General features: G+C 42.5%; 1 protein-coding gene across 2 annotated transcripts; it reads right to left on the bottom strand.

Moving 5' to 3' along the window:
* Positions 1-621: 621 nt before the first annotated feature.
* Positions 622-22,769, bottom strand: LCA5 (lebercilin LCA5). 2 transcript variants are annotated; one of them, XM_083177155.1, is made up of 8 exons: positions 22,506-22,769; positions 14,618-14,985; positions 13,660-14,183; positions 10,691-10,828; positions 7,010-7,106; positions 6,772-6,923; positions 5,481-5,634; positions 622-1,994 (listed from the first exon to the last, which is right to left on the bottom strand). In XM_083177155.1, the coding sequence occupies exons 2-8, from the start codon at positions 14,964-14,966 to the stop codon at positions 1,222-1,224; spliced, it is 2,187 nt and encodes a 728-aa protein (XP_083033281.1). In that variant the 5' UTR covers positions 14,967-14,985; positions 22,506-22,769; the 3' UTR covers positions 622-1,221. The 2 variants fall into 2 exon arrangements, with proteins under 2 accessions (XP_083033281.1, XP_083033282.1); XM_083177156.1 differs by having other exon boundaries at positions 623-1,994; positions 6,772-6,905; positions 22,506-22,767.
* Positions 22,770-24,189: the final 1,420 nt, after the last annotated feature.

The raw sequence follows: 24,189 nt of genomic DNA, 5'->3' as shown, positions 1-24,189 counted from the left end.
TACCCGTGTCTCGGACCCGCTTCCTGCAAATCATGTAGTCCCTGGTGTCCTATCTGCAGCTCAGAATGATCTGAGCTCCGCTGCCAGAACCAAACAGTGCTGCCCCCCCGCCACTGCTGCTATTGCCGTCGGAATCGTGTACTCGCGAACAGGTAGCCGCTTACCTCTCCTGCTCTTCTGGCGGCTTCTCCTGGAGGTGCTGGGGTCATCTGGGTATGAAGTGCAGGGACCTGGCGGAAGATACAGTTGCAGAGCGGCTTCTAATGACAGCGTTGATAGCACCTGTAACGGCTGCTCTGCTGAAGTTAAAAGTGAAAGTAAAAAAAAATAAAAACTGAAGTTTAACCAGGGCTAAAAAGCTCTTCTCCTTAACACTTGTCTTTTCCTGCTGTAGGCACCAAGGAAAAAACTGAGCAGGCCAGGGGCAGGCTAGGGTATGGGTGAGGAGGAGCCTCTCCCACTCCACTCAAGAAGTTAACTCCTTGGTGCCTGGTCTGAGAATACCTATTGTCCCATAGAAAAATAAAGATAAAATTTACAATATACGTGACAGTATTAGGAATTTACAACTACATTTTTTATGTGAAAAGAACCTTTTTATTAAAAAAACAAAACAAAAAAACATGACTTCACAAAAAAAAAACTAATTGGACAATATTTTGAAAAAAATAAAAATAAATTCTTAAGCATGTTTTTGCCAAAACACAGTTATTATTTGACCATAATGTACTGCAATGTATAAAATGACTCTATATACCTATTATAGATTTTGGCTATCTTTTGGTAGTGTTTTAAAATAAATATTATTTTATTTAAATTATATTAGATACAAAAATATTTCATGTTAGGACACTAGATAGAGCATCTGCTGCATTTATCACAGGAAGCGCTCCCATTTTATAACAGTTTAGTGGGTGGTCATTGAGAATTGTATAAAATTTTAATATTTAAAGAGAATTAAACTCTTTACGTTTAAGTAAAAAAGGGTGTCAGATCTTCTACTTACACAGTGTTCATATTCCATTTAAGGAGTCACTAATTACCACAATTTCGTAGTTAACATGTCTTGATACCTGAAAATAATTTCTTAAATTACATTGTATAGAAGAAAATCAATAAATTAAACATCAGTATACAAATACAACAGAAGCTTGGAATGTGTTTAAAAATAAGTAGTTAAATAAATGTATTAATAGCAAACAGAAACATCAAGTAATGTTGTTACAACACTACCTCTTCAATTTCATCTTCTACAGAGTCTACCGCTTTCACTACAGCCCTTCCCGGGGCATGCTGCAAACGGTGTCTGCTGGAGCTTATGTTTTTCCCATCACCAGAAAACTGGTAAGGAACTTTCCCTTTTCCACTGATGTTTTGTTCTAAAAGAACACTATTGCTGGAATTGTGGTTTGTAACTTTGCTGTTGCTTAAAGCTAAACTACTTTGGTCATTGACTTTAGCAATGGAAGGTAGTGTAGCGTTGGAACTATTGCCAAAAAGCTCCACCATTAAACTGGATTTTTTTTCATTTTTTATGTCCAGCTTGGAAGTAGTTATCATATGATCCTCGGATACATCTTTCTTTTGATTATGTGCAGTTGTTTTTCCACTTGCAAAAGATGGAGTATAACTTCCAAATGTAAGGTCCCCAAAGGATTCTACACCTTTACGACTTGTTAATTCTCTTTCTGACTGGACTGGAAGCCCATTGAACAATTTCTCAGTTGGCTCTGAGAACTTGTATGTTTTTTGCTTTGTATTAGTTGTGTCCACTTTAAATGGCGTATCAAGAAGAGGTGTTGGAGAAAGGGGTTTAGAGGTTCCCGAATAAAATGAGTCTTGGTTCTCTCTATCAATTTCAAACATCTTTGCAAGCAATAGTTTCTTTCTAAGTCTCTCTTCTTCAGCTCTGTTTAGGTTTTCTTCTTTTACAATATTATCGTGATAGAATGAGTCCTCTTTTATCTTTTTTTCTAATTCTTCCTTTTCCCACTCTGAAATGTTCAGAAAAACAATGTTAAAATTTGAACTGTAATAAAGGAAATCAAATGATAGGATACACAAAAAACCCGCAGGAATGTACCTATATATTTAATAACCAATGGAGATGTGCTCACGTTTTCCAATTGTTATGATTGGTCAGGAATATCAGATTTACTTCTGAGATTTGCTTTAGGTAGGTTAGGGTTGGCCACTGATACCAATGGGATATCAATAATCAATGGCTTACTGGCAATGGTCAGTAGCTTTGCCAAACTGAGGAGGTCTGATGGTACACACATGAGAGTCCACGGTCTGCACACACAGCCATGAACCATCAATGGTTATTTGGGTTATGATATATTAGATCTACAATGTCTAGGTCCAAAGTCCTATGGTTGACCACTAATGGTCAACAGGATACAATGGTCAACAGGGTCCAAAGGTCGACTTTGAAAAGGTCGACAGAGTCAAAAAGATCAACATGGAAAAAGGTTGACATTTGTATTTCATGTTTTTTTGGTGTCTATGTCGACATAGACACCGTCTAAGTGTACTGCGTCCCCTCGCATGGGTCACAAGTTTTTGCTATGCGCAACACCGCCACTTCTAAAAACCTGCCTTTAGTAAATATACTCCCAGAGTTCATGAAGACACTGTAAGGGCATACCCCGTGATCTCTGCACCTCTTCCCTCAAGTGAACATATTCATCAAATCATACTCAGCAAATCATGTCGTCTGCATTTTGTCAGTATTTAACCAAATTGATTTACCCACTCTCTTCTGTTCTTTATATTTTGTGTTCTCTATTCACTTTGTTGCTCGGCTCCCTCTCTTCATTTTCATCACTCCCTAATCCTCAGGGATTCACCATCCGATTGGCAACCCCTCAAATCCCGCTATCTCCAAACTTCTCTCACTCACATCCTGAGTGTAGCAAATCCTGACTGAAGCAAATGTCATTCTTCCCAAACCACAACTTTGGACACACTCTTCACCTCATTTTCTACCATTCCTGCCACATTGATTTTTTCCATATCTCATTCATATGTCTTTACTACCTTCTGCCAAATCCTTGAGCATCAATTCGCCGTTTTTTGACAATCTTAACCCCATTTCATTCTCCTCACTTCAAATGTATTTGTTCTTCCTATGGTTCGCCTAAAGATTTATCTGTCCAATCTATCTGGTTGGAACAAAAATCTGTTAAAGTCTGGGAGCAAATGACAATCACTCGTTTGCTCTTATATGTTGGAAAACAGACAACAATGATTGTTTGGAGTAAATTTGTTAAATCAAATCGATTTAACAAATAAATGATCATTGTCTTTTTTTCCCAGTGTTTGGGAGCAAATGGTTGACGGACAATTGCGCCTATACATTATCAGATTTTTGTACTCACCAAATTGGACAGATAAACAGTACTTCCCAATCTTCCAACTCCAGTGTCTCATTGCTACTTTCTTCACTATTCCACCCTCATAAAGTCATTAAAACGCGTTTTCATTCCCCCATAGTTTCTTGCCTTAATGATAAACTTTGCTCTGATTTTCTAATCAATGACCTCTCTCTCTCCTCTATACTGCTGCTAGACTGATCTTTCTTTTACGCTGCTCTGTTTCTGCCAATCATCCCTCCACTGGCTTCCTACGCCATATGTCAGGGCTCATGGATCTGGTGTACCCAGCTGTGGCAGCAGTGAGCCAGTGGAAGGGTCAGGGAACTGGAACACGGGAGGCTAGAGGTTTGGACATATGCACCAGCACGCGGGTTAGGGATGCAGTCACAGATGCGAACGCACTCTGCAATTTCTGACACCATACAGGATCCAGTTTAAATTTCTCAACCTAAACTTCAGTTCCCCTTCAGACTCCAACCTCATTCCCCCCCCCCCACCCTCTTCTTTTAAGAGAAACTCTCTATCCCTTTATTTGTCTATTCTCTCCTCCTAGATCCACCATCTGACCTAACCCTCACTCCCCAACCCGAAGCCCTGTAGTAGTAGTTTGTTTATTTATAAGGCGCCACAAAGTGTGCGCAGCGCCGTACATAGCAAACATAAAAACAAATTACAAGGTAACGTACTGGGTGTGTTGATAAAATACAGCATAAATAGGGGTATAGCTGGTAGAACTAAAATCAGCATCAGTTCTGAAGTAGGTGTCAAAATTGTCAAGGAGACTGAAGATGAAGTAGAGGAAGGGAAGAACAGTGCAGGAGCGCTGGTGAGGTAAAGAGGTAGGGTGAGTACGTGAGGAAGGAGGGCCCTACTCATAAGAGTTAACAGACTAAAAGGAGGTGGGTGAACGAACGAAAAACAATAGGATAAGTAGGAATGGATGGGAGCGGATGGAGGGGTAGGGTAGGCAGGATAGGAGGAGCTAAAGAGGTTAGGAGGAGGAGGAGGGATAGGCTATTCAGAAGAAGTAGATTTTGAGGGATCGCTTGAAGGAGGTGAGGGAATCAGAAAGTCTGATGGGTGGCGGGAGGTTGTTCCAGTGCAGGGGGGCAGCGCGAGAGAAGTCTTGGACACGGGAGTGGGAGGAGGTGATTAGGTGAGAGGTCAGGCGGCGGAGCGAAGAAAACGGAGGGAGTGTGGATAGAGATCATGTGAAGAGAGGTAAGGAGCGGTGGAGGAGGAGAGAGCCTTGTAGGTGGTGGTGAGGAATTTAAAGAGAACTCGGAAAGGAATGGGGAGCCAGTGAAGAAATAGACAGAGAGTGGAGGCGGAGGTAGAGCGTCGGGAGAGGAAGGTGAGCCTATCAGCAGCCTTAAGAATGAATTGGAGAGGGGCGAAGCGGGCGAGAGGTAGCCCGCCTCGCCCTATACCCCACCACCTAAATCTATCCCCCTGCCCTGCAGCCTGACCTTTCTTTCAAGTAACCCACCATCCCCGCAGCCTAACCCTAATACATGAGCCTGAATGTTGTGTTAGGATCCTACTATGAGCTTTAGGGTGCTGCAACCACCAAATTTTGTGTAATCTACTCTAGACGCTACCAATTCAACCCAGGGTAATTCTACATAGTGCACCCAAGAGAGCTGCCTCACCTGGTGCCTTTCATGGGTGAAATATAGATCTTCTGCAAATTATTACCCAAAATGATTGTATCAAATCTGCATTATGCTTATTGTGCTCTCTAGAATTTTTATTCTGTGAGGTTTTCTATTTGCTGTAATACAAAGTCATTTGTAAAAGGTGTTTTGTTGTTTTTTATGCCTATAAAGTGACTCAGGGGTAGATTTATTAAGCTCAGTGAAGTGATAAACTGTCTGTTTTTTATCACCGGCCAATCAGCTCCTACCTGTGAAGTTACAGGCTTGATTTGAAATATGACAGGTAGGAGCTGATTGGCCAGTGATAAAAAACAGACAGTTTATCACTTCACCGAGCCTAATAAATCTACCCCTCAGTACTGCTGGAGCAAAGTGCTATGTAAATAAAAATATTATTATCTGCATATTAAGATTTTAAATAGAAAGCTTGGTCTTTTCATACCATCACGCAGTTTTTCTGCTTTCTCCTCCAAAATCTTCTGCTCTTTATCTCTTATTTGCTTGTCTTCTTGATCTCGTTTTCTTTCCGCTTGTTCTTTTTGTTTTCTAAGCTTCTCAGCTTCCTGTTTGAGTTGCCTCTCAAGAGTGTCTTCATCCTTTCAAAAACATGCAAATTATTTCTTAATTAAAACATACTTACTGTATTACTTCATTAAAATATAAAATATATGTAAAAGTCTAATGTGAGTAGAATATCAGTATGTGTGTTAAATGGACTAAAAGACATACATGCAGTGTAATGTTTTTTTGTTTTATATTCTTATTTAATTTATTGTATTACATCAGTTACAAATGCTTATTCAGGATCAAAAGGAACTGGGTGCAGAATGGATACAGTGAATGTGCATTGATCCTCAACGGGATCAATACACACAGATACTGTGCATTTGTTTTGATACGATGAGGGGCCAAACTGTCGACTACACATGGGCAGGCTTCTAAAAACAGACATGCTTTGGTGCAGTTTAAATTAGCAACCAATCACATTCCGATTGTTTGCTACGGGCAGTACCTTCACTTTTCATTTTTAGAACACAACAGAGTCAGATTCAGAGTCAGAAGCAAAGCAATAAAAAAAAAGTAACTTTGCATCTGGGCAAACCATTTTGCAATGCATGGGATGTAAATACATTTACAATCACAGGATAAATAATGGCTGCTTTTGCATATGATTTATGTTTACACTGTAAATTAGATTTGAGTTTGGATAGGCCCATCAAATCTAGATATATCATGCACATTTTAAAGATAGCCCTACCTGAAGTGAAATGTGATTTTGTCAAGGTATTTGTGGCTTTGATGCCAAGTTGGAATCAACCATTAGGGCTCTGTACAAACCTAGTTCAATCTGATCCAACTCAACACAGGGGAATTCAATTCCAGACAAAGTATGTGAATTGCCATTGCCACCGTGTTTAGATGCTGGCACTGGATCTTGCTCCTTTCACCCATCCGCCTGAATCCCGAATACATGCAAAATTGTTTGCTACACTATGGTAGCAAACAGTTGTGTACAAGTTTGGGTTGCAAGAAAATGCAGTTGCTGTCACAATGACTTGGCTGGTCAGCTGTCTAATTGAATTCCCTGCTGAGCTTCCCATCATGTTTAACAATAGCATCTGTGTATTTATGGTGGTTTGAAATCCCGTACAGCATCTAAAAAGGTCAAGTCACTCAACACATGCAGGCTAGCCATCGATTTATGGTATATAATGAAGCTTTTTTTAAATTACAATTCTCAGAGCTTTCTGCTGACTCTCGCTTTCATCATCCGTTAGTCCTGGAGGTGGCGGTGGTGGTGGTGAAGGAAATTCCAGCCACGCATCATCGTTCGTTTGAACAGCAATGCTGATGCCAAGGTTTGTCCCTGTAACATAAACAGATTCTATATACAAAAGATATTTGCATATGCTAACCCACTGCCCTCTGTATTATAAGGTTCTTGTATGGCCTACTCATTAGAGACCTTACCTTTTTTCCTAGGAGTAAGTTCAGTGTCTCTTTTCGATGAAGGTTTGGAGAAACGATAAGCAAATATATTTTTGATATCCAATTCCCTTTCTTTTTCCTGTTTGAAAAATATAGTAATACAGATAATTAGAATAGCAGATGCTTCCAGTCATCAGGGATTTGTGGGAATTCACTTGGAATAGGATGTTGTTGCACTGGGCATTGAGTATAAATAAAATGATTCTCATACATTTACTACTGCTCTGAAATCTCATACTACAGTCTTTCATTTTGGTGTCTTTGGTTCAAGTTCAGGCTATCCTACCTGCACACCACTTTATTAGTGAATAAGTAATAATATGTTATAAAATTGCAGCATAGTAAAAAGTGACAAGTCATTGAGAAGAAATCTTTATTATATTTAAATTAAATTATATTTAAATCATCACTGAATAAATAAAATAAAAGTGAGAACTTGAGGGGTAAAAAATAAGGGGGGAAATCCTTTTCTTTAAGTCCGTGGAAGACACATGCTTAAAAACAATGTTATGTGGTATTGAGTTGGGCACCAATCAGTTAAATTCTTCTCTGAGCAGCCCAGGCTCCTTCTTCCCCTATGCCAGGGGGTTCCCAAAGTTCTTGGGGGGGGTTACCCTTAAGCTAAAGGTTTCTCATTGAGAAAGTCAGAAATAATTATTAAGTTAAATAAATTGTGTTTATATCTCATCCTTAGGATCAGTTATGTAGTAATGGACAGGATTCCCTTCTGTTTGTCCACAATTTGACTATTATAATGGACATAAAACACTTGAATTGGTCCTGGACCACCAACCCAGGGCCACGGCACACAGTTTAGAAACCACTGCCTTATGCCCTGCCTCTGGTCGTCAAAGAGGATAACAAGCCCAAGGCAAGGAGCAGGAGGGAGAAAGAAGAAATGGCAAAGACACAGAGAAAACACAAACATAGGTAGGAAACATGTTAGTAAACATCAACAGTGTAGCACAAGCATGTCTGCCAGGATGATGCACGGACTTTCACATTTAAGGCAATAATCCCTTTATTTACATGGGGACACTGGCTTAAAACCCTGGGTATGTCCAAAAGCAGGTCCTCTTATGAAGGGGATGCTCCTGAACTGTGCTAAGGACCCTTCGCCCAAATGAAGCAATGCGGTCAAAAGAATAAAACTTGATGAACATATAAGAAGAGGACCATGGGGCACTTAGCAAAGTTGCGCCACAGAGGTGCCACACCTAGCTGCCTACAGGGTACACTGTCCAGATGGAATAAGCCCACAAGCTGACAGGGGGAGGAAGGTCTGTTGCTGAATAAGCGTGACGCATAATTAAAAAGGAGCCATCTGGACAAGGTACAGTATGTTTAGAAGTTGGCCAACCCCATTTGTTAGTCATATAGAACAAAAAAGAGCACCTGTCTTATGGAAGTCTCTAGTCCTGTCAACAGGCAAAATGAACGAGGATTGAAAAGATAATCCAAACACAGTGAAAAATTCTGACATAGAATGGTTTTTACGAATAACCAATTTGGGAGCATTGGCCTTGAGAGAGAATATCTGGTCTGGGAGGAAGAGGCAGTGGATTGTCTATGAAGAGACCCAGGAGATCTGTTTTACAAAGTTCTGTATGGCCAATCTGCCCACCAAAGGATGTGATCCTTCTAACAGTGGTTCAACTGTGCCAGGATCTCCCATTGCAAGGGTTGGGTATGAAACTGGACATACTCCCTATGTCGAATGCAGAGACCAAAGAGCACGGAACTTGCATGGACACTCATTTGTGGCCCAAGAAAACAAAATTTTGGCCTGTAGCAAGTGCAACTTGTTGATGGGAAGGGAACAAAGATTTTCAGTAAAGGTATAACCGCGCCAAACCTGACTGCAGCACCATGTCCCACCTTGGGATACCAACCCCACCTCCAATACACACAATACACAACCGTGGTGGACAATGATGCGCTGTCTCTATAATAAAGGTGTGCTGTTCACTCCTCTTTGTTGTACTGGTATTTCTCCACTGGTAATTTGCTTATTCAAGCGCTAAAAAAAATATACTGATGAGTCAATGATTCAGAATTATTGACTTATCAGTATATATTTTTTTTATCTTTCTATTGCTTGAATAAGCAAGTTATCAGTGGAGAAACACCATTACAACAAAGAGGAGTCAACAACACACCTGTATTATAGAGACAGTGCATCATTGTCCACCACTGTTGTGTATTGTCGATGGGAAGGAACTCACACACACGCACACTGGATCCTGGAGTTGAGAAAGGTCAATGAGTATTTCCACCAATTGATGATCCATCTCTGAGACTGTAGACGGTCCTCCATGATGCATATATGGTACTGTAGAACCTCCAGAGACTGGGCACATTTACAATAGATTAGAAAAATAAGGGATGATTCCTATTCCCTGACTACAAAGCTGTGCATCCATTACTACATGACTTTAGTGAAGACACACGGAGCTGTGGATAATCCAAATGGTAATCCTCAAAAATGGAAATGATCCTTCCGTCGCAAACCTCAAGAAGGGCCGATGACCTGGTGGTCTAGTATTGGTTAGTGCAGATCTAGTATTGGTTAGTGCAGATCTGTACTATATAGTCTAAATTGTCCCTCTGCATGCATGCCGTGCGAGTCCCGATACGATCTGATCGTATCGGGACTCGCATCTCACGGCATATCCTGCCGTGTGTACACACCGTAACTGTTTATTTGTTGAATTAAATTACCGTATATACTCGAGTATAAGCCGAGTTTTTCAGCACATTTTTTGTGCTGAAAAATCCCACCTCGGCTTATACTCGAGTGAGGGTTACCTTGCAGGGACACAGGGAGAAGGGAGGACGCAGCTGCCACTGCCGGAAGTGCCGGGCCGGGATGTGCGACAGCCGGGACGCGTAAAACAGCACGCCCACTATTAAGAACAGGCTGCACACAGCCCAGACCAGCAGCAACCTCCGTGGGAGCCCGCCTCCCTTCCGCCCACCTCCCGCAGCACGTCGGTCGGGGTGACAAAGATGCTGGAGCATCTTCTCACTGGCCTGCTCTTCCTGGGGCTCAGACTGCCTGCGCTTCACACCGTCCTGACATGGACGTCGGCGGTTGTCTCCTGTGCCAGGTGGGTGCTGCCGGAATCTGTTCTCTTAGTGCTGCTGATCCCTATGTCAGGGAGATGGAGGGGACTGACCCACCTACTGTCCCCAGCTGGGCTCTGCTCCCTGCCCTGTGCCCCAGGGGTCTACTGTGGTGCTGCTCCCTCACTGTCTGCCTCTAGTCCTGGTGCTGGGTACCCCCTCTAGTCCCTCAAGGTGTAAGGTACCCTCTCCTCTGTCCCTGATACTGGACCCTCAGTGGGTACTGGTCCTCTGTCCCTAGTGCTGGACGTGCTATCACACCTGCCTGGATGCTTTCTTCCTCCATGTGGTCCCTCACTGTGCAGTTACTGGGTACTGTGGCCCCTTGGGTCCCCCTCACACAGCTGCAGCCTGAGCTTCCCTCCCTTCCAGGGGTCACCAGAGCCTCCCCTAGGCTTATACTCGGGTCAATGATTTTCCCCAGGTTTTTGGGGTAAAATTAGGGGCCTCGGCTTATATTCGGGTCGGCTTATACTCGAGTATATACGGTAAGTTAAGATAACTGTGCAAACAAAATATTAGAAAAGCAAAACATACTTTTAATTTTTGAACCAAGCGTTGGATCTCTTCTTTCAGCAATTTGTTCTCCTCCTGCATTTCATGGCCTTTCTTTCTCTCAGACATAAGCTGTCTCATGAAACTGCTTTCTGACAGTTCACGGTTCTTCTCCAGCTCCTGTGAAAAATAAAGTCTGTTAAATAAAAACTGTTTCCCAGATTTATTTTAACAATGAATTCAAGAAGGTTAAGTATTCTATGAAATTATAATATTGCTCCGTAATTTTTCGCTATATACTTTTAGCTCTCATCCTGACATATGGGCTTAGATTATCTCTATTTTCAACCTCCTCACAGAACATCCACACATGGATTGTGTACACTGGACTCCAATGGCCTTCTGTTGTACATGGTATTGGGTTTAATATGAAATAAGTTGCATTCATAGAAATATACTGGCTTTCGAATTGTAGGTACTTGTTTCCTATCTGGGCGCCCACTAAGTTAATTGCGCACCATGCTATTCTCCGTAGAGAAATCGGATCGCATCGCATCGTACACATACACGATATTGAACGATGCGATGCGATCCGATTCGATTTCCCATAGGAAACAATGTTAAATGGCTCAATTTAGCCAAATTATCATAGGAACAATAGTAAATGGGCCAAAAACACCCCTGAACATTGAAATGTCCCCCCAAAAGTAGTTGACGCCACCCCGCCATCAACGTGAACCCGAAGCGTGGCGAGCGCAGCGAGCCCGCGAGGGGCGGCGGTACGCGTCCTCCGACCTTTTCATGCCCTACTATCCACGTTGGCGTGGAGTGAGAATAGAATAGTGTGGCGAGCGCAGCGAGCCACCGAGCCCGAAGCGTGGCGAGCGCAGCGAGCCCCGCAAGGGGACGCGGATACCTTCACAGGTAAACGCGTCCCTTCGCGGGCTTCCCAGGTGTCCGCGTCGCCCGCGAGGGGACGCGTATAACTGTGAAGGTATCCGCGTCCCCTCGCGGGGCTCGCTGCGCTCGCCACGCTTCGGGCTCGGTGGCTCGCTGCGCTCGCCACACTATTCTATTCTCACTCCACGCCGACGTGGATAGTAGGGCATGAAAAGGTCGGAGGACGCGTACCGCCGCCCCTCGCGGGCTCGCTGCGCTCGCCACGCTTCGGGTTCACGTTGATGGCGGGGTGGCGTAAACTACTTTTGGGGGGACATTTCAATGTTCAGGGGTGTTTTTGGGCCATTTACTATTGTTCCTATGAGAATTTGGCTAAATTGAGCCATTTCACATTGTTTCCTATGGGAAATCGAATCGGATCGCATCGCATCGTTCAATATCGTGTATGTGTACGATGCGATGCGATCCGATTTCATTACGGTGCCGTACGTAGAAAACCTGGGCGCCCAGATAGGAAACAAGTACCGAATTGTATTAACCAGTAGAACAAAAGGCAACTATTTAGCAGATATTATTACAGGTACTTGTTTCCTAGCACGGCGCCCGTCGTGGGTCATCGCATACCTTAAGTTAAGGCATGCGATGCGAACGATGCGATGGACACGATTTTACATAGGGAACAATGTTAAATGGGCCAATGGACCCGATTTTTCTTTGTTTACCCACCCTTATGGGTATTTTACATGAGAAATGCCCCCCCCCCCCCCCCCCCCCCATTGTTAACGCCATCCCACGAGGAACGTCAACCCGAAGCGTGGCGAGCACAGCGAGCCCGCAAGGGGCGGCGGTACGCTTCCTCCGACCTTTTCATACCCTCACTATCCATGTCAGCGTGGAGTTCACTTTATATAGTTTGGTGAGCGCAGCGAGCCACCGAGCCCGAAGCGTGGCAAGCACAGCGAGCCCCGCAAGGGGACGCGTAATACCTGTGAAGTAATGCGCGTCCCCTCGCGGGGCTCGCCACGCTTCGGGCTCGGTGGCTTGCTGCGCTCGCCACACTATATGAAATCAACTCCACGCCGACGCGGATAGTGGAGGTATGAAAAGGTTGGAGGACGCGTACCGCCGCTGCTCACCACGCTTCGGGTTGGCGTTCATCGTGGGGTGGCGTTAACAATGGGGGGGCATTTGACCCATGAGGGTTGGCAAACCATAAAAATTGGGGTCTGGGGGCCATTTAACATTGGGGCCAATGTAAAATCGGGTATCAGGGACCCTTTTACAGTGATTCCAATGTAAAAATCGCGTCGATTGCATCGCATGCGATTTGGTTGCATGCGATCGACGCGATTTCAGGGGGTCCCGATGGACACAATCTTTATCGCTGGCGACGTGCTAGGAAACAAGTACCTTATAACACATTTATGTGATTACAATAACATTTGGTATCAACAGTGTGGTGTATGGGTCCCGTTGCCACCAATATTGACTATATGGACCATTGACTAATGTGTATTTAGTATTAGCCATAGTATATATTGGCATTATAGTGAATCCTGATACAAATTCACACTGCCTCCACCACTACTGTACATCATTTACTCCTCATGCCAAGATTACCAAGAAGTAAAAGAAATGTGATAATGCAATGCCGGTCTGGTCAACTGTTGTGAGTCTATACATGTCCTGTCACAATTTTAACATTCCCTAATATCAAAACTGTCATAGCATGCTGGGATTTTTCATTTCAGCTGGAGAGCCGGTTTGGCCAGGGCTGATATACTGTAGCATCTGCTTTACCATGTTATAATATGTAACATCGTTATTGTCACAAAAATAAAAAGGCATGTGTACAGGCTGAGCAGAGGCGGTAAACTAGAAATATTGTGGCATGTGATCAAATAGTTATTAAATGGATATTTTTATATTTTTTGCTTCAGTATTGTATGATCCCTATCTTATTATGGACATTTTTAAATTAAAACAAAGCATACTGATCTATACTGTAAGTAAGCTGCTCTAAAATGAGAATGATCTATAAATGTTACTGGAACCTATGCTTCACCCACTGGAAAGAAAAACAATGTCATAAAAAAAAAAAGAATTAATACCTTCACTCTTCTTTCTCGTTCATCAAGCCTACTTTCTGTAAGGTCCAGTTTCTTAGTTAGCTCCTCCCGTTCAGCAAGGTGCCGATTTTCAGAAAGCTGCTTTAACTTCTTTAAAGCACCATTTGCCTTGTACAGTTCATCCTCTGTTTCTTTTAGTCTCTTCTCTGCATTTCTCTCTTTTTCCTGGGATTTCCGTAAGAGTTCCTTCAGTGTTCGGATCTCATTATTATACCGAGTTATAAACTGCGACATCTCATTTCCTGTATCTTCAAACTTGTACAAGGCTTTTTCTTGCCTGAACTGCATCATCTTTAAAGTCTTGTTTTCTTTATGAAACTCTTCTAGTTTCAGCTGAAGTTCAGCTACCTTATTCCTTAGTTCATTTATTTTTATGTGTTGAGCAGACAGGACTCTCTTGGTAACACCATCAATGTCTTTTACAGAGGACTCTTTGTTTACGCTCTGGGAACTAAATCGTGGTCCCCTCTTATTTGATGGATTTTTGGACCTCATCTTCTTTATAGCTGAGAAGACATAATCATTAAAGGTAATCTCGCAAGCTTTACACCATGCGCATTAAAGAACAGCTGAAGTATGAATTTATACTCAAAAAGGAAGTACACAGAATTTTCAGATTTACATTAGAGTTTAGCAAATTAGACAAAAAAAAGTATAAATATTCAACTTTAGACAGGTGAGGCAAAATAAATGAGTTGACAGGCGGAATGCTTTAGACTGGCGAGAAAAAATGACCTTGAACAGGCTAAATCAATTTGTTTTTAGGCAGAAAATATGCTGTTTCCGCCAAAACGGACCCGACGACCAACACTGAATACCCCCCATAGTTTTTCATACAAACTTTTACCAAATAAAAAAATCAAACATTCTAAGAACTATAAATATTAATAATATGCACCATGCATTAATAAACTAAGAAAAATATTGATAGAACGCTTACAATGGTTATGTACTGGCGTGACAGAACTGACTTTGTAGTCTGCCTTTTTTTCACGAGGCCACATAGATTTGGAGCTAGGTGTTGGGGATCGGTCAGACCCATATGTTGTGTTGTCCTCATCATCAGAATAATAGGAGTCACTCATCTTATCCACATCGGGACTATTATCTTCAGTGTTCCTTGTTCTTCCTCTGTCAGCTATAGCCATATCCCCATCACTCTTCATATTGCTGCTTATATTTTTCTTTGAGTTATAAGTCTGTTTGCTGGTAGAGCCCCTGGGAGAAGCAACCATTCCTGTAAGTCCATTAGTCTCATCATATTGAGAGTATGGGCTCCTGCTACTCATGTCCGTGACCTATACATTTCTGCAAATAAAACAAATGTACTTGTTATGACTTCTACTAAAATCAAAAGGATAAATATATTTTGTGAGTATACTGTGTGACTTAAACAATGGCAATAGAATCGGAAACCTATACTGGGCATGCACGGTCCAGTTGTATTGTCGTGACCAAGTCTTTCAGCATGTCTGATCGATGCGATAATTGGTCAGCAACATCCAGCAGTGTATGCACTGTGCTGCAGATGGCACCAAATTACCCCTGTTCCTTCACAGGAGACAAACAGGGAAATATTTCCTCCCCAGTCTAGGAACGCAGATATAACGACACATGTTCTGAAATAATTCACAGGGTATGGCCACAACATAAAAGGTTTGGGGGGGGGGGTCAGATGCACAAGACCACAATAGTGATTTATATTATAAAGTATTAAATTGGGCCCCCTGCTGGATAAGGTGGCAGATGACCCAATAAGTATGCCGGGGTGTGCTACCACGGACAGAAATCAACAGTATTAGCAAGGGACAGGGAAAGGTCTGTCACTTATGTGGTGCACCAGAAAGGAAATAAATGCAGACTTAAAATATACCTTTTATTAAGGTCATATATAAAAAAAGCTGTGAAATATAACAAAGACAAGGTGAGTAAAGTGCATGTTAAAATTGCACATGCGGTGTCCCTTAGCACTTATTCCCTAAATTATAGGTTGTAGTGTGTCTATTCCTTTAGTATTGGCTATTGTAGCTCGTAAATAGTGTGGAAGGCGCAGTACGTATTCACATTTAATTGTAATATGTAAACACATATAAATCTTCAAAAACGAATCCCTTAAGTCTGTGTGCAATTTGTGAAGGTCTTCTATCTCATTAATATCAGTTGTTGGGGCTATAACTGGTTAATGTTTCTGGTCACAGCTTAAATATAATGAGCAGTAACAGATTGATGCCCCTTTCCCACTGCAGCTCTTAAACGGTAAATTGCAGTTTTTCACCCACAATTTACCGTTTAAGGCTGCAGTGGGAAAGCTCCAGAGTTGAAATACCGGTTAAAGTTAAACGGTATTTCAACCCGTTTAAAAATCAGAGTCCTACACGTTTAAATACCGTTTTTAAGGCAGTGGGAAGGCCTCTTAAACGGTATTTAAAATACCACACTACTTCCCCCTCCCCTGGTACCTTTCCTGGAAGGGTACCTGCACCGCACCTTCCCCCTCCCCTGGCACTTACCTGCGTGGGGGATCCGGGCAGCGGGGCCCGGCATGGGCACAGCACTTCAGGTCCCTCCCTGTGGCTTGTGATGGATGCAGGGGAGTGGGGAGGCAGCGGGGTGGGGTCCATTTGGGATCCAGGCAGTCCCTGGGGCTGATGGTAACTAGTAGTTCCCACTATGTGCATGTGTAATGAGCGCTGTGCATATAAATTAGTCGCTCATTACATATGTGCATATGTAATGAGCGGCTCATTTATATGCACTGCGCTCATTATACATGCGCATAGTGGGAACTACTAGTTACCATCAGCCCCAGGGACTGCCCGGATCCCAAATAGACCACACCCCACTGCATCCCCACTCCCCTGCATCCATAAGCCACAGGGAGGGACCTGAAGTGCTTTGCCCATGCTGCCCGGATCTCCCACGCAGGTAAGTGCCAGGGGAGGGGGTGGGTGCAGTGTAGGTACCAGGGGAGGGGGAGGGGGTGCAGGGCAGGTACCAGGGGAGGGGGGGGAGGGTTATGATAGACAGGCACTCTTTTTTAAACGGTTCACTGCAATGTGAACAGCACTTAAACGGTAATCTAGTGCAATGTGAATGCTAATACCGTTTTAAATACCGTTTAAAAATACCAGTACTTTAACCGGCTCTGCAGTGAGAAAGCAGCAAGAAGGTTCTGTTATGGACAGACACTGTTTAGTATTGGGTATTATATCAGCTTGTAGATTTGATGTACTAAACACTGTTGCATTAAATGGTAGAGACACATGTGTTGCAATGTGTTACAGTATCCACTGTTTGGGAAGATCTTTTACACTTTTGCTGTGACAGTACAATATGGATCACTGTTGTTCACACTGTATTTCAACATGTGTATGTGTATTGGATATTCGTCTCCTATTATCATGTGTATTAGTAGCAGATGTGTTTTTATGTCGGACAAGTGCAGTGATTCACAAACATATATTGTAACGGTACTTCTGTAGTTTCACGGCGCCAGCATGGCGCCGTGCTACTTCCGGGATCTACGCTCGCCACGAAATATGTAAAAAAAGTAACTTAACTCCATGCCAACATGGATAGTTCATACCCCCACTATCCATGTTGGCATGGAGTTGATTTTAAATAGCGTGGCGAGCGTAGCGAGCCACCGAGCCCACAGCGTGGGCGAGCGAAGCGAGCCCCGCAAGGGGACTCAGACCTGGCGCCGTGAAACTACAGAAGTACCATTGTAACTGATACGGGTAAGCAAAATATCGCCCAGTGTGTATGGTGCTGATTGGGTGAGCTGCTGATATTACAGTTCACCACACATCAGCACACTTGAGGCGTGTAATTGACAGCTCATTTAATATAGCATATTATGGCCAGTACAGATGGTGTAATGGTTAGCATTACTGCCTCACAGCACTGAGGTCATGGGTTCGATCCCCACCATGGCCCTAACTGTGCAGAGTTTGTATAATCTCCCCGTACCTGCGTGGGTTTCCTTCGGGCAATCCGGTTTCCTCCCACAATCCAAAAATATACTGGTAGGCTCCCAACAAAATTAACCCTAAAAGGAATGAGTGTGCGTGTACATGTGGTAGGGAATATAGATTGTAAACTCCACTGGGGCAGGGACTGATGTGAATGTTCAAATATTCTCTGTAAAGCGCTGCAGAATATGTGTGCGCTATATAAGAAAATGTAAATAAATAAATAAATAAATAAATAATGGCCACAACATCGAATGGCCTTCAGCTTGTCAGATAGAATATAAAACAGAAATAACAGAACATGCAATGTTAATGTGTTTCTGCAACAATGGATGCAGAAAAAAAACTGTATGCTAAAGATCTTCAAAAATAACTTATCTATAGTAAGCACTTATGTTCCTATAAGACAGAAACAATAAATAATTAAAACATTTAATCATGAATTGTGTATAGAGAGGTTTCCAAAGCAAAAAACAATGGCACAGGCAACCCCCTGCCCTTTATCCTGATTAGATTGGGTAGCTTGACAAAAATGCATAGAATGCCTAAAATCTTGATGTTTGTTTATTAAACATAAAATTTAGGTGCAAAAGTATTCACTACAAATTGATATGTTTATCACATAGATTACTGTTGCAGCTCCTAGATCAGGGTTAATTCGAATAACCTAAGAGGTTGCACTAATAAGTAATGTATTTCTACCAAATAGGGATTAGTTATATATCATTTCAACCAAAATTAGCACAGTAATTCAATCGAAGAGATCAATATAATGCCCCTTTCAGACCGCACTTATTACCCAGTATTTTTTCATTTTTTTACCATTTCAAAATGGTAATATGTGCAGTGTGAAAAGTCCAGAGTGAATTTACCGGTTCCAGAATACCCGTATTTCTAAACCTGTTTCAAACATATTTTTTTTTGCAGTCTGAACATCCAGTTTTCTATGGATTAAAAAGGGTTCAATGTGAAGGGACGAAAACGGCATTGAAATACTGTTTGAGGTATGCGGTGTAAAAAAGGGGTTTTAGCTGTCTGACACGTTTTTAGAAATGTTTAAAAATACCGGGTATATCCATAGGGCAATTATATGAGGCTAATACTTTAAAATCATTTCAGCAATTACCTCTTACAATTACGACATGCCCTACAAACTCAGTTTACAGATAGTTCCCCTGTTTTAACCTTCTCCAGCTAAACTATTTCTAAAGAATCTGGGGCAAACTAAAGCCACCTCTTTAACGTATTCCTTTTTATTATCCTACATACATAAAGAATCCCTGACTGCTTTACGCACCCGGTGTGAGGATGATATAGGACGTACAGAGGTACAGAGCAGCGTGTATGGGCTGCTTTAATGTATGTGTACTACCTTCTTTTTTTTTCTCTCCTTATTATGTTTAAAGTTCAAAAAAGTTAAAATGACTTGTGTCATATTGCATTTACTGAGTGCAGACTCCATAGAATGCTGTTGGTATATATTTTATTTGTCTCTCCACATTCGTGACATAGTAGTAACTGTACCGAAATATACATGTTTCGTTGTCTTTTCATATATTTGTAGTGTTTATTTATACTATATTCCGGTCATGGTGCATTACTCTGTGACAACTTTTATTGCCTAATAAAAATAACTTTATTCAAAAAAACATACCAGGTCCATGCCGTTTTTGCAGTGTGAAAGCAGCATTGTACTCCTTTCACACAGAAAGCAAATTACAAGGTTAAACATTGCTACCAGGTAATTTTCCGTTCAACACGGGTCCTTTTCTTGAGTGAAAGAGTCAACCCAGGTTGCAATTCCCAGGGAAAAAAAAGCAGGCTTGAAGACCCGGGAATTTTGACTCAGGCTGACCCATGCACACAGAAGAAAATCCTGTGTTAATCATCAAATTACCGGGTAGAAATATTTAACCCAGTAAGTTGCTTTCCTATGTGAAATCAAAAGGATTAGACTAGAACCGGCAAAATGTCCAAACATTTTAATGCCGCCTTAGAAGCCAACATTTACAGACAATTCTGTCTCAGAGGGTAATAAAATACAACAATTTATTACACACAATAAAAAATATATAAATAATTTTAATAACATTGTCATGGAGCTATCTGGAGAGTAATGCATAATGGCTGTATGCAATATTGCATGTTCTATGTAATATACTGACCATATGTTATTAATGAGTAAGTGATAAAGTGTAAGGTGATAACTCAGCAGCCAATAAATTCCTAATTCTTTTTTTTCAAACCCAGCCTGTTGCATGACAGTTAGGAGCTGATTGACTACTGGATTTATCCTTTTAAAAATCCAAGTGACTTGGAAAACAACTGTGTGGGGTCCTGAGGACCAAGTAGGAGAACCTGTGAAATAATCTTTTCAGTAACAGATAACCTATGTAAAGGTGCGTACACACCTACAGATTTATCTGTCCAATCTATCTGGTGGGAACAAAAATCTGGAATTATATGGGAACAAATGACAATCAAAAATTTGCTCCCAAACGCTGGAAAACAGATAATGATCATTCAGACAAATTGTTTAAATCAATGTGATATAACAAATTTATCCAATCATGTTTTTTTCTGTTTTTCTGCATTTGGGAGCAATTTTTTTTATTGATTTTGATAGATAAATCTGTAGGTGTGTACGCACCTTATTTCTGAGTAGCTATCAGCTGCATTCATCAATCAACCAAAAAAATTTAGTTAGCGCCCATGTTTAGTAGTCTTATATTTCAGGTGCTTTCATAGTTCCATTATTATTTCCCATAGTCATTAAACAATACACTTCAAAGAGGGAACAAAACAATTTGTGTTTACCAAAATAATAAAGAAAAACACAACAGGGGAAAGGAGAATAATATTTCTAGAAAAAAAAAAAATCCGTTTACAAGCATTTCTATTGGTGTGTACACACGGTGAGATGCCCCTGCTATTCGACTTAAGATTCGACTGCTATGCAATCTTTGCGATCTCTGTACTTTTTGCATACTCTTCATACAATCTGCTTTAGATTTGCACTATATAGTCATTGCTGTCCTGTCTATCTGGGTTTCAATTTGTGCTGTCACGGGAGCACGCATCGGGATCGCAAGGTAAAAAACCTGTGCAATCTGTTTACGATTTTGACTATATAATCAAAATCTCATGTCAAATCTCACCGTGTGTACACAGCGTATGACTTATCAGTACATGGAATTTCAACGCAGAAGTCAATTTCTGAAATGCATTATAACAGTCGATCGTGAGAATTTTCCATCGAGCGGCATATCATTTCTTATTGTTGTGAATAGCAGCAATAATAAATTCTAATCAGGTAAAACCCCAGATAACGAAATGGGCCCCTAGGATCAAATTTATTTTTTCATTACTGTTGTTCCCTTAGCTGCAAAAAAGATCCGCAGTTGGAGCTAATTATTTCACTTCATTCTGTGAGGAGACCTGCAAAACATGTACTGTGTGGGGTCCTGAGGACCCACTTTGAGAACCTGTGATGTAGCAGTAACTACTGAGTCATACTTGGTAACTTAAGTGTGCTTCTCTCTGCGCGCGTACCATTCTGCTGAGCCACCTCCTCACTGCCTGTCCCCCAGGCCCCACCTACACCCCCACGGCTGCCAAAGTCCTACCGGACCACAGTCTACATGATGTGGGTGACGGCCCAGGAACTCGCCAGTGCCCCTTCAGAGCCGCCATTTATTCTCTCACTGGAGAAAAAATGCAGCCTCCTCCTGGTTACATCAAGGCATCTCCATCTCCTGGGCACCTCACATACACATTTTGTTTCTGCTCTCTCCTTTTTCTGTGTCTAATTATCCATGTTTCTTCATGCCCCCCCAAATCTTAATGCCCCTCTCATTCCCCACATCTCCCTTGGTTTCTTTTTTATGTGTATGTGTATATGTGTGTTTGTGTATAAAGAGAGAGAAGGGCCCGGCACTCCCTCCCCTGTGAAACACACTTCGCAGGTCATGTTGCTATGGGCAACCAATCACATCCTTCTAGAGCAGCGGTTCTCAAACTGTGGGTCCTGACCCCAAAGTGGGTCCCACCCTTCTCAGCATGGGGTCACGACTCCATGTTGCTGACCATCAGGCTGATGACTTTTCTAATCTCAAGGAGCCCATACACGGTCCTTTGTGGACCGACTCCGTTCTGTACTATGCGATGCGCGCTCCCGCAGTATGTGCTGCACATACTTTTTGTACTAGGTAAACATCGTATCGGATCGCATTGCATGCACACTGCATGCGATCCGATACGATGTGTACTTTAAAAGTACAAAACGGAATGGCTCCTTTAGTCAGTGATTTAAGGAGTCTGAATAATCTGTTGAATTGTCTGTTATTTCAGACTCCTCACATCACTTTGTGCCTCCACAATGCTGCCATGTATGTGCTGTCTGCTGACTACACATGTGATGTGATGACCTTCTGCAGTAAGTTGCTGGGGTCCTGTCATTATTTTTATTGTTTGATGGGGTCCCGGAGTAAAATAGTTGGAAGAACCCTGTTCTAGAGGGTGGTAAATAAATAAGTTGCTTATGATTGGTTGTCCATAGCAACATGACCTATGATGTGAATTTATTGGCTTTTTAAGATGTCCTTTGGAGTGCCACCTTCTTGTGACTCACAGTGTACATAGGCACAAATTCTGATATCTGGAAACCCCCACCTCAAAATCCTGCGTTTTTGCCCGTCTCCCTTGTAGCTCAGTCTGCCTCTAGATAACTGCACGCTGCCTGTCACCACCTCCCTGGGTCACACTGAGTAATGGGTTTGTAGTAGCAGAACAGAGCCACCAGCAGGTGATGGTACCGGTCACAACACAGACATGTGGGCCGCAGACCACTCTTACCCCGCGTGTCAGCAGGCGAGGGATGGCTGTCTCCGGCCGGCCGCTCCCTGTACAGACTGGACTGCGCGTCGCTAAGCGCTAATGTCTGTGTCCCTGCCCGCTGCCAGCTATGTATTTACATACAGCTCCACGGTAACGGAGAGGAGGTTTCTGTATTCCTCTGTCCCATATCGCAGCGCTCCCTCCAGACCACAGCAATGAACACATGACCCGCACCAGGCAACCATCCAAGCAAGGACCGGCCTCATTGGAGGAAAGTAAGGCCCTGTGTGATTAGCTCATGCCTGTACTGTGCAGGGCTCTACGCTGTGTGGGTTGCTTGGTTACCTGCTGTATGCTGTCATCAGTTAATTAGCAATCTCACTGGCAGTCTCCAGGAGACATAATAGGGTTTTGTTTACGAGGCTGAAGTTGGCTTCTTATTCGGCCAGCTTCTTATTCGAGCTCCAGCTTCTTATTCGAGCTCCAGCTTCTTATTCAGAACAATCACTTTTACAAGGGTTAATGAATCATGGACCACAAATTTCACTGCAGAAATCAACACAGGGGGGTTGCCTACATATGACCCACTTGCAATTTCTTTTGACCAACAATGATTTGGGCAGAAAATGGGCACAACAAATGGGCATGGGTCCCAGATATAATTTTGAATAAGTAGCTGGTGTCCTGCAAGGGTTAAACAGCGTTGGTCAAAAAATATTACACTGGAAACCCGCACAGGGGGGTCACTTACATATGACCCACTTGCAATTTCTTTTGACCAACAAGGATTTGGGCAGAAATAGGGCACTAAAGTGGGCATGGGTCCCAGAATCATCATTTTGAATAAGTAGCTGGTGTCCTGCAAGGGTTAAACAGCGTTAATCAACAAATATTACACTGGAAACCCGCACAGGGGGGTCACTTACATATGACCCACTTGCCATTTCTTTTGACCAACAAGGATTTGGGCAGAAATAGGGCAGTAAAGTGGGCATAGGTCCCAGATGTCATCATTTTGTATAAGTAGCTGGTGTCCTGCAAGGGTTAAACAGCGTTGGTCAAAAAATGTTAAACTTGGAATCCACACAGGGGGATCAGATACATATGACCCACTTGCCATTTCTTTTGACCAACAAGGATTTGGGCAGTAATAGGGCAGTGAAGTGGGCATGGGTCACAGATGTCATCATTTTGAATAAGTAGCTGATGTTCTGCAAGGGTTAAACAGCGTTGGTCAAAAAATATTACACTGGAAACCCGCACAGGGGGGTCACTTACATATGACCCACTTGCAATTTCTTTTGACCAACAAGGATTTGGGCAGAAATAGGGCACTAAAGTGGGCATGGGTCCCAGAATCATCATTTTGAATAAGTAGATGGTGTCCTGCAAGGGTTAAACAGCGTTGGTCCAAAAATATTACCTTGGAAACCCGCACAGGGGGGTCACTTACATATGACCCACTTGCCATTTCTTTTGACCAACAAGGATTTGGGCAGAAATAGGGCAGTAAAGTGGGCATAGGTCCCAGATGTCATCATTTTGAATAAGTAGCTGGTGTCCTGCAAGGGTTAAACAGCGTTGGTCAAAAAATGTTAAACTTGGAATCCACACAGCGGGGTCAGATACATATGACCCACTTGCCATTTCTTTTGACCAACAAGGATTTGGGCAGTAATAGGGCAGTGAAGTGGGCATGGGT

The sequence above is a fragment of the Crinia signifera genome, chromosome 3 (assembly GCF_055691185.1).
Source record: "Crinia signifera chromosome 3, ASM5569118v1, whole genome shotgun sequence".
In the NCBI taxonomy this organism is placed as follows: domain Eukaryota; kingdom Metazoa; phylum Chordata; class Amphibia; order Anura; family Myobatrachidae; genus Crinia; species Crinia signifera.
The sequence above is the reverse complement of the archived record's forward strand: the minus strand, read 5'-3'. Positions and strand labels throughout refer to the sequence as shown.

What these genes read in the sequence shown, in the direction of transcription:
- LCA5 (XM_083177155.1), bottom strand. Translation starts at nt 14,966, where the DNA reads ATGAGTAGCAGGAGCCCATACTCTCAATATGATGAGACTAATGGACTT. An exon ending in CACGCCAGTACATAACCATT is followed by an intron (nt 14,184 to 14,617) that starts GTAAGCGTTCTA and finishes ATGTCTTCTCAG; the next exon opens with CTATAAAGAAGATGAGGTCC. An exon ending in GCTTGGTTCAAAAATTAAAA is followed by an intron (nt 7,107 to 10,690) that starts GTATGTTTTGCT and finishes TTTTTCAAACAG; the next exon opens with GAAAAAGAAAGGGAATTGGA.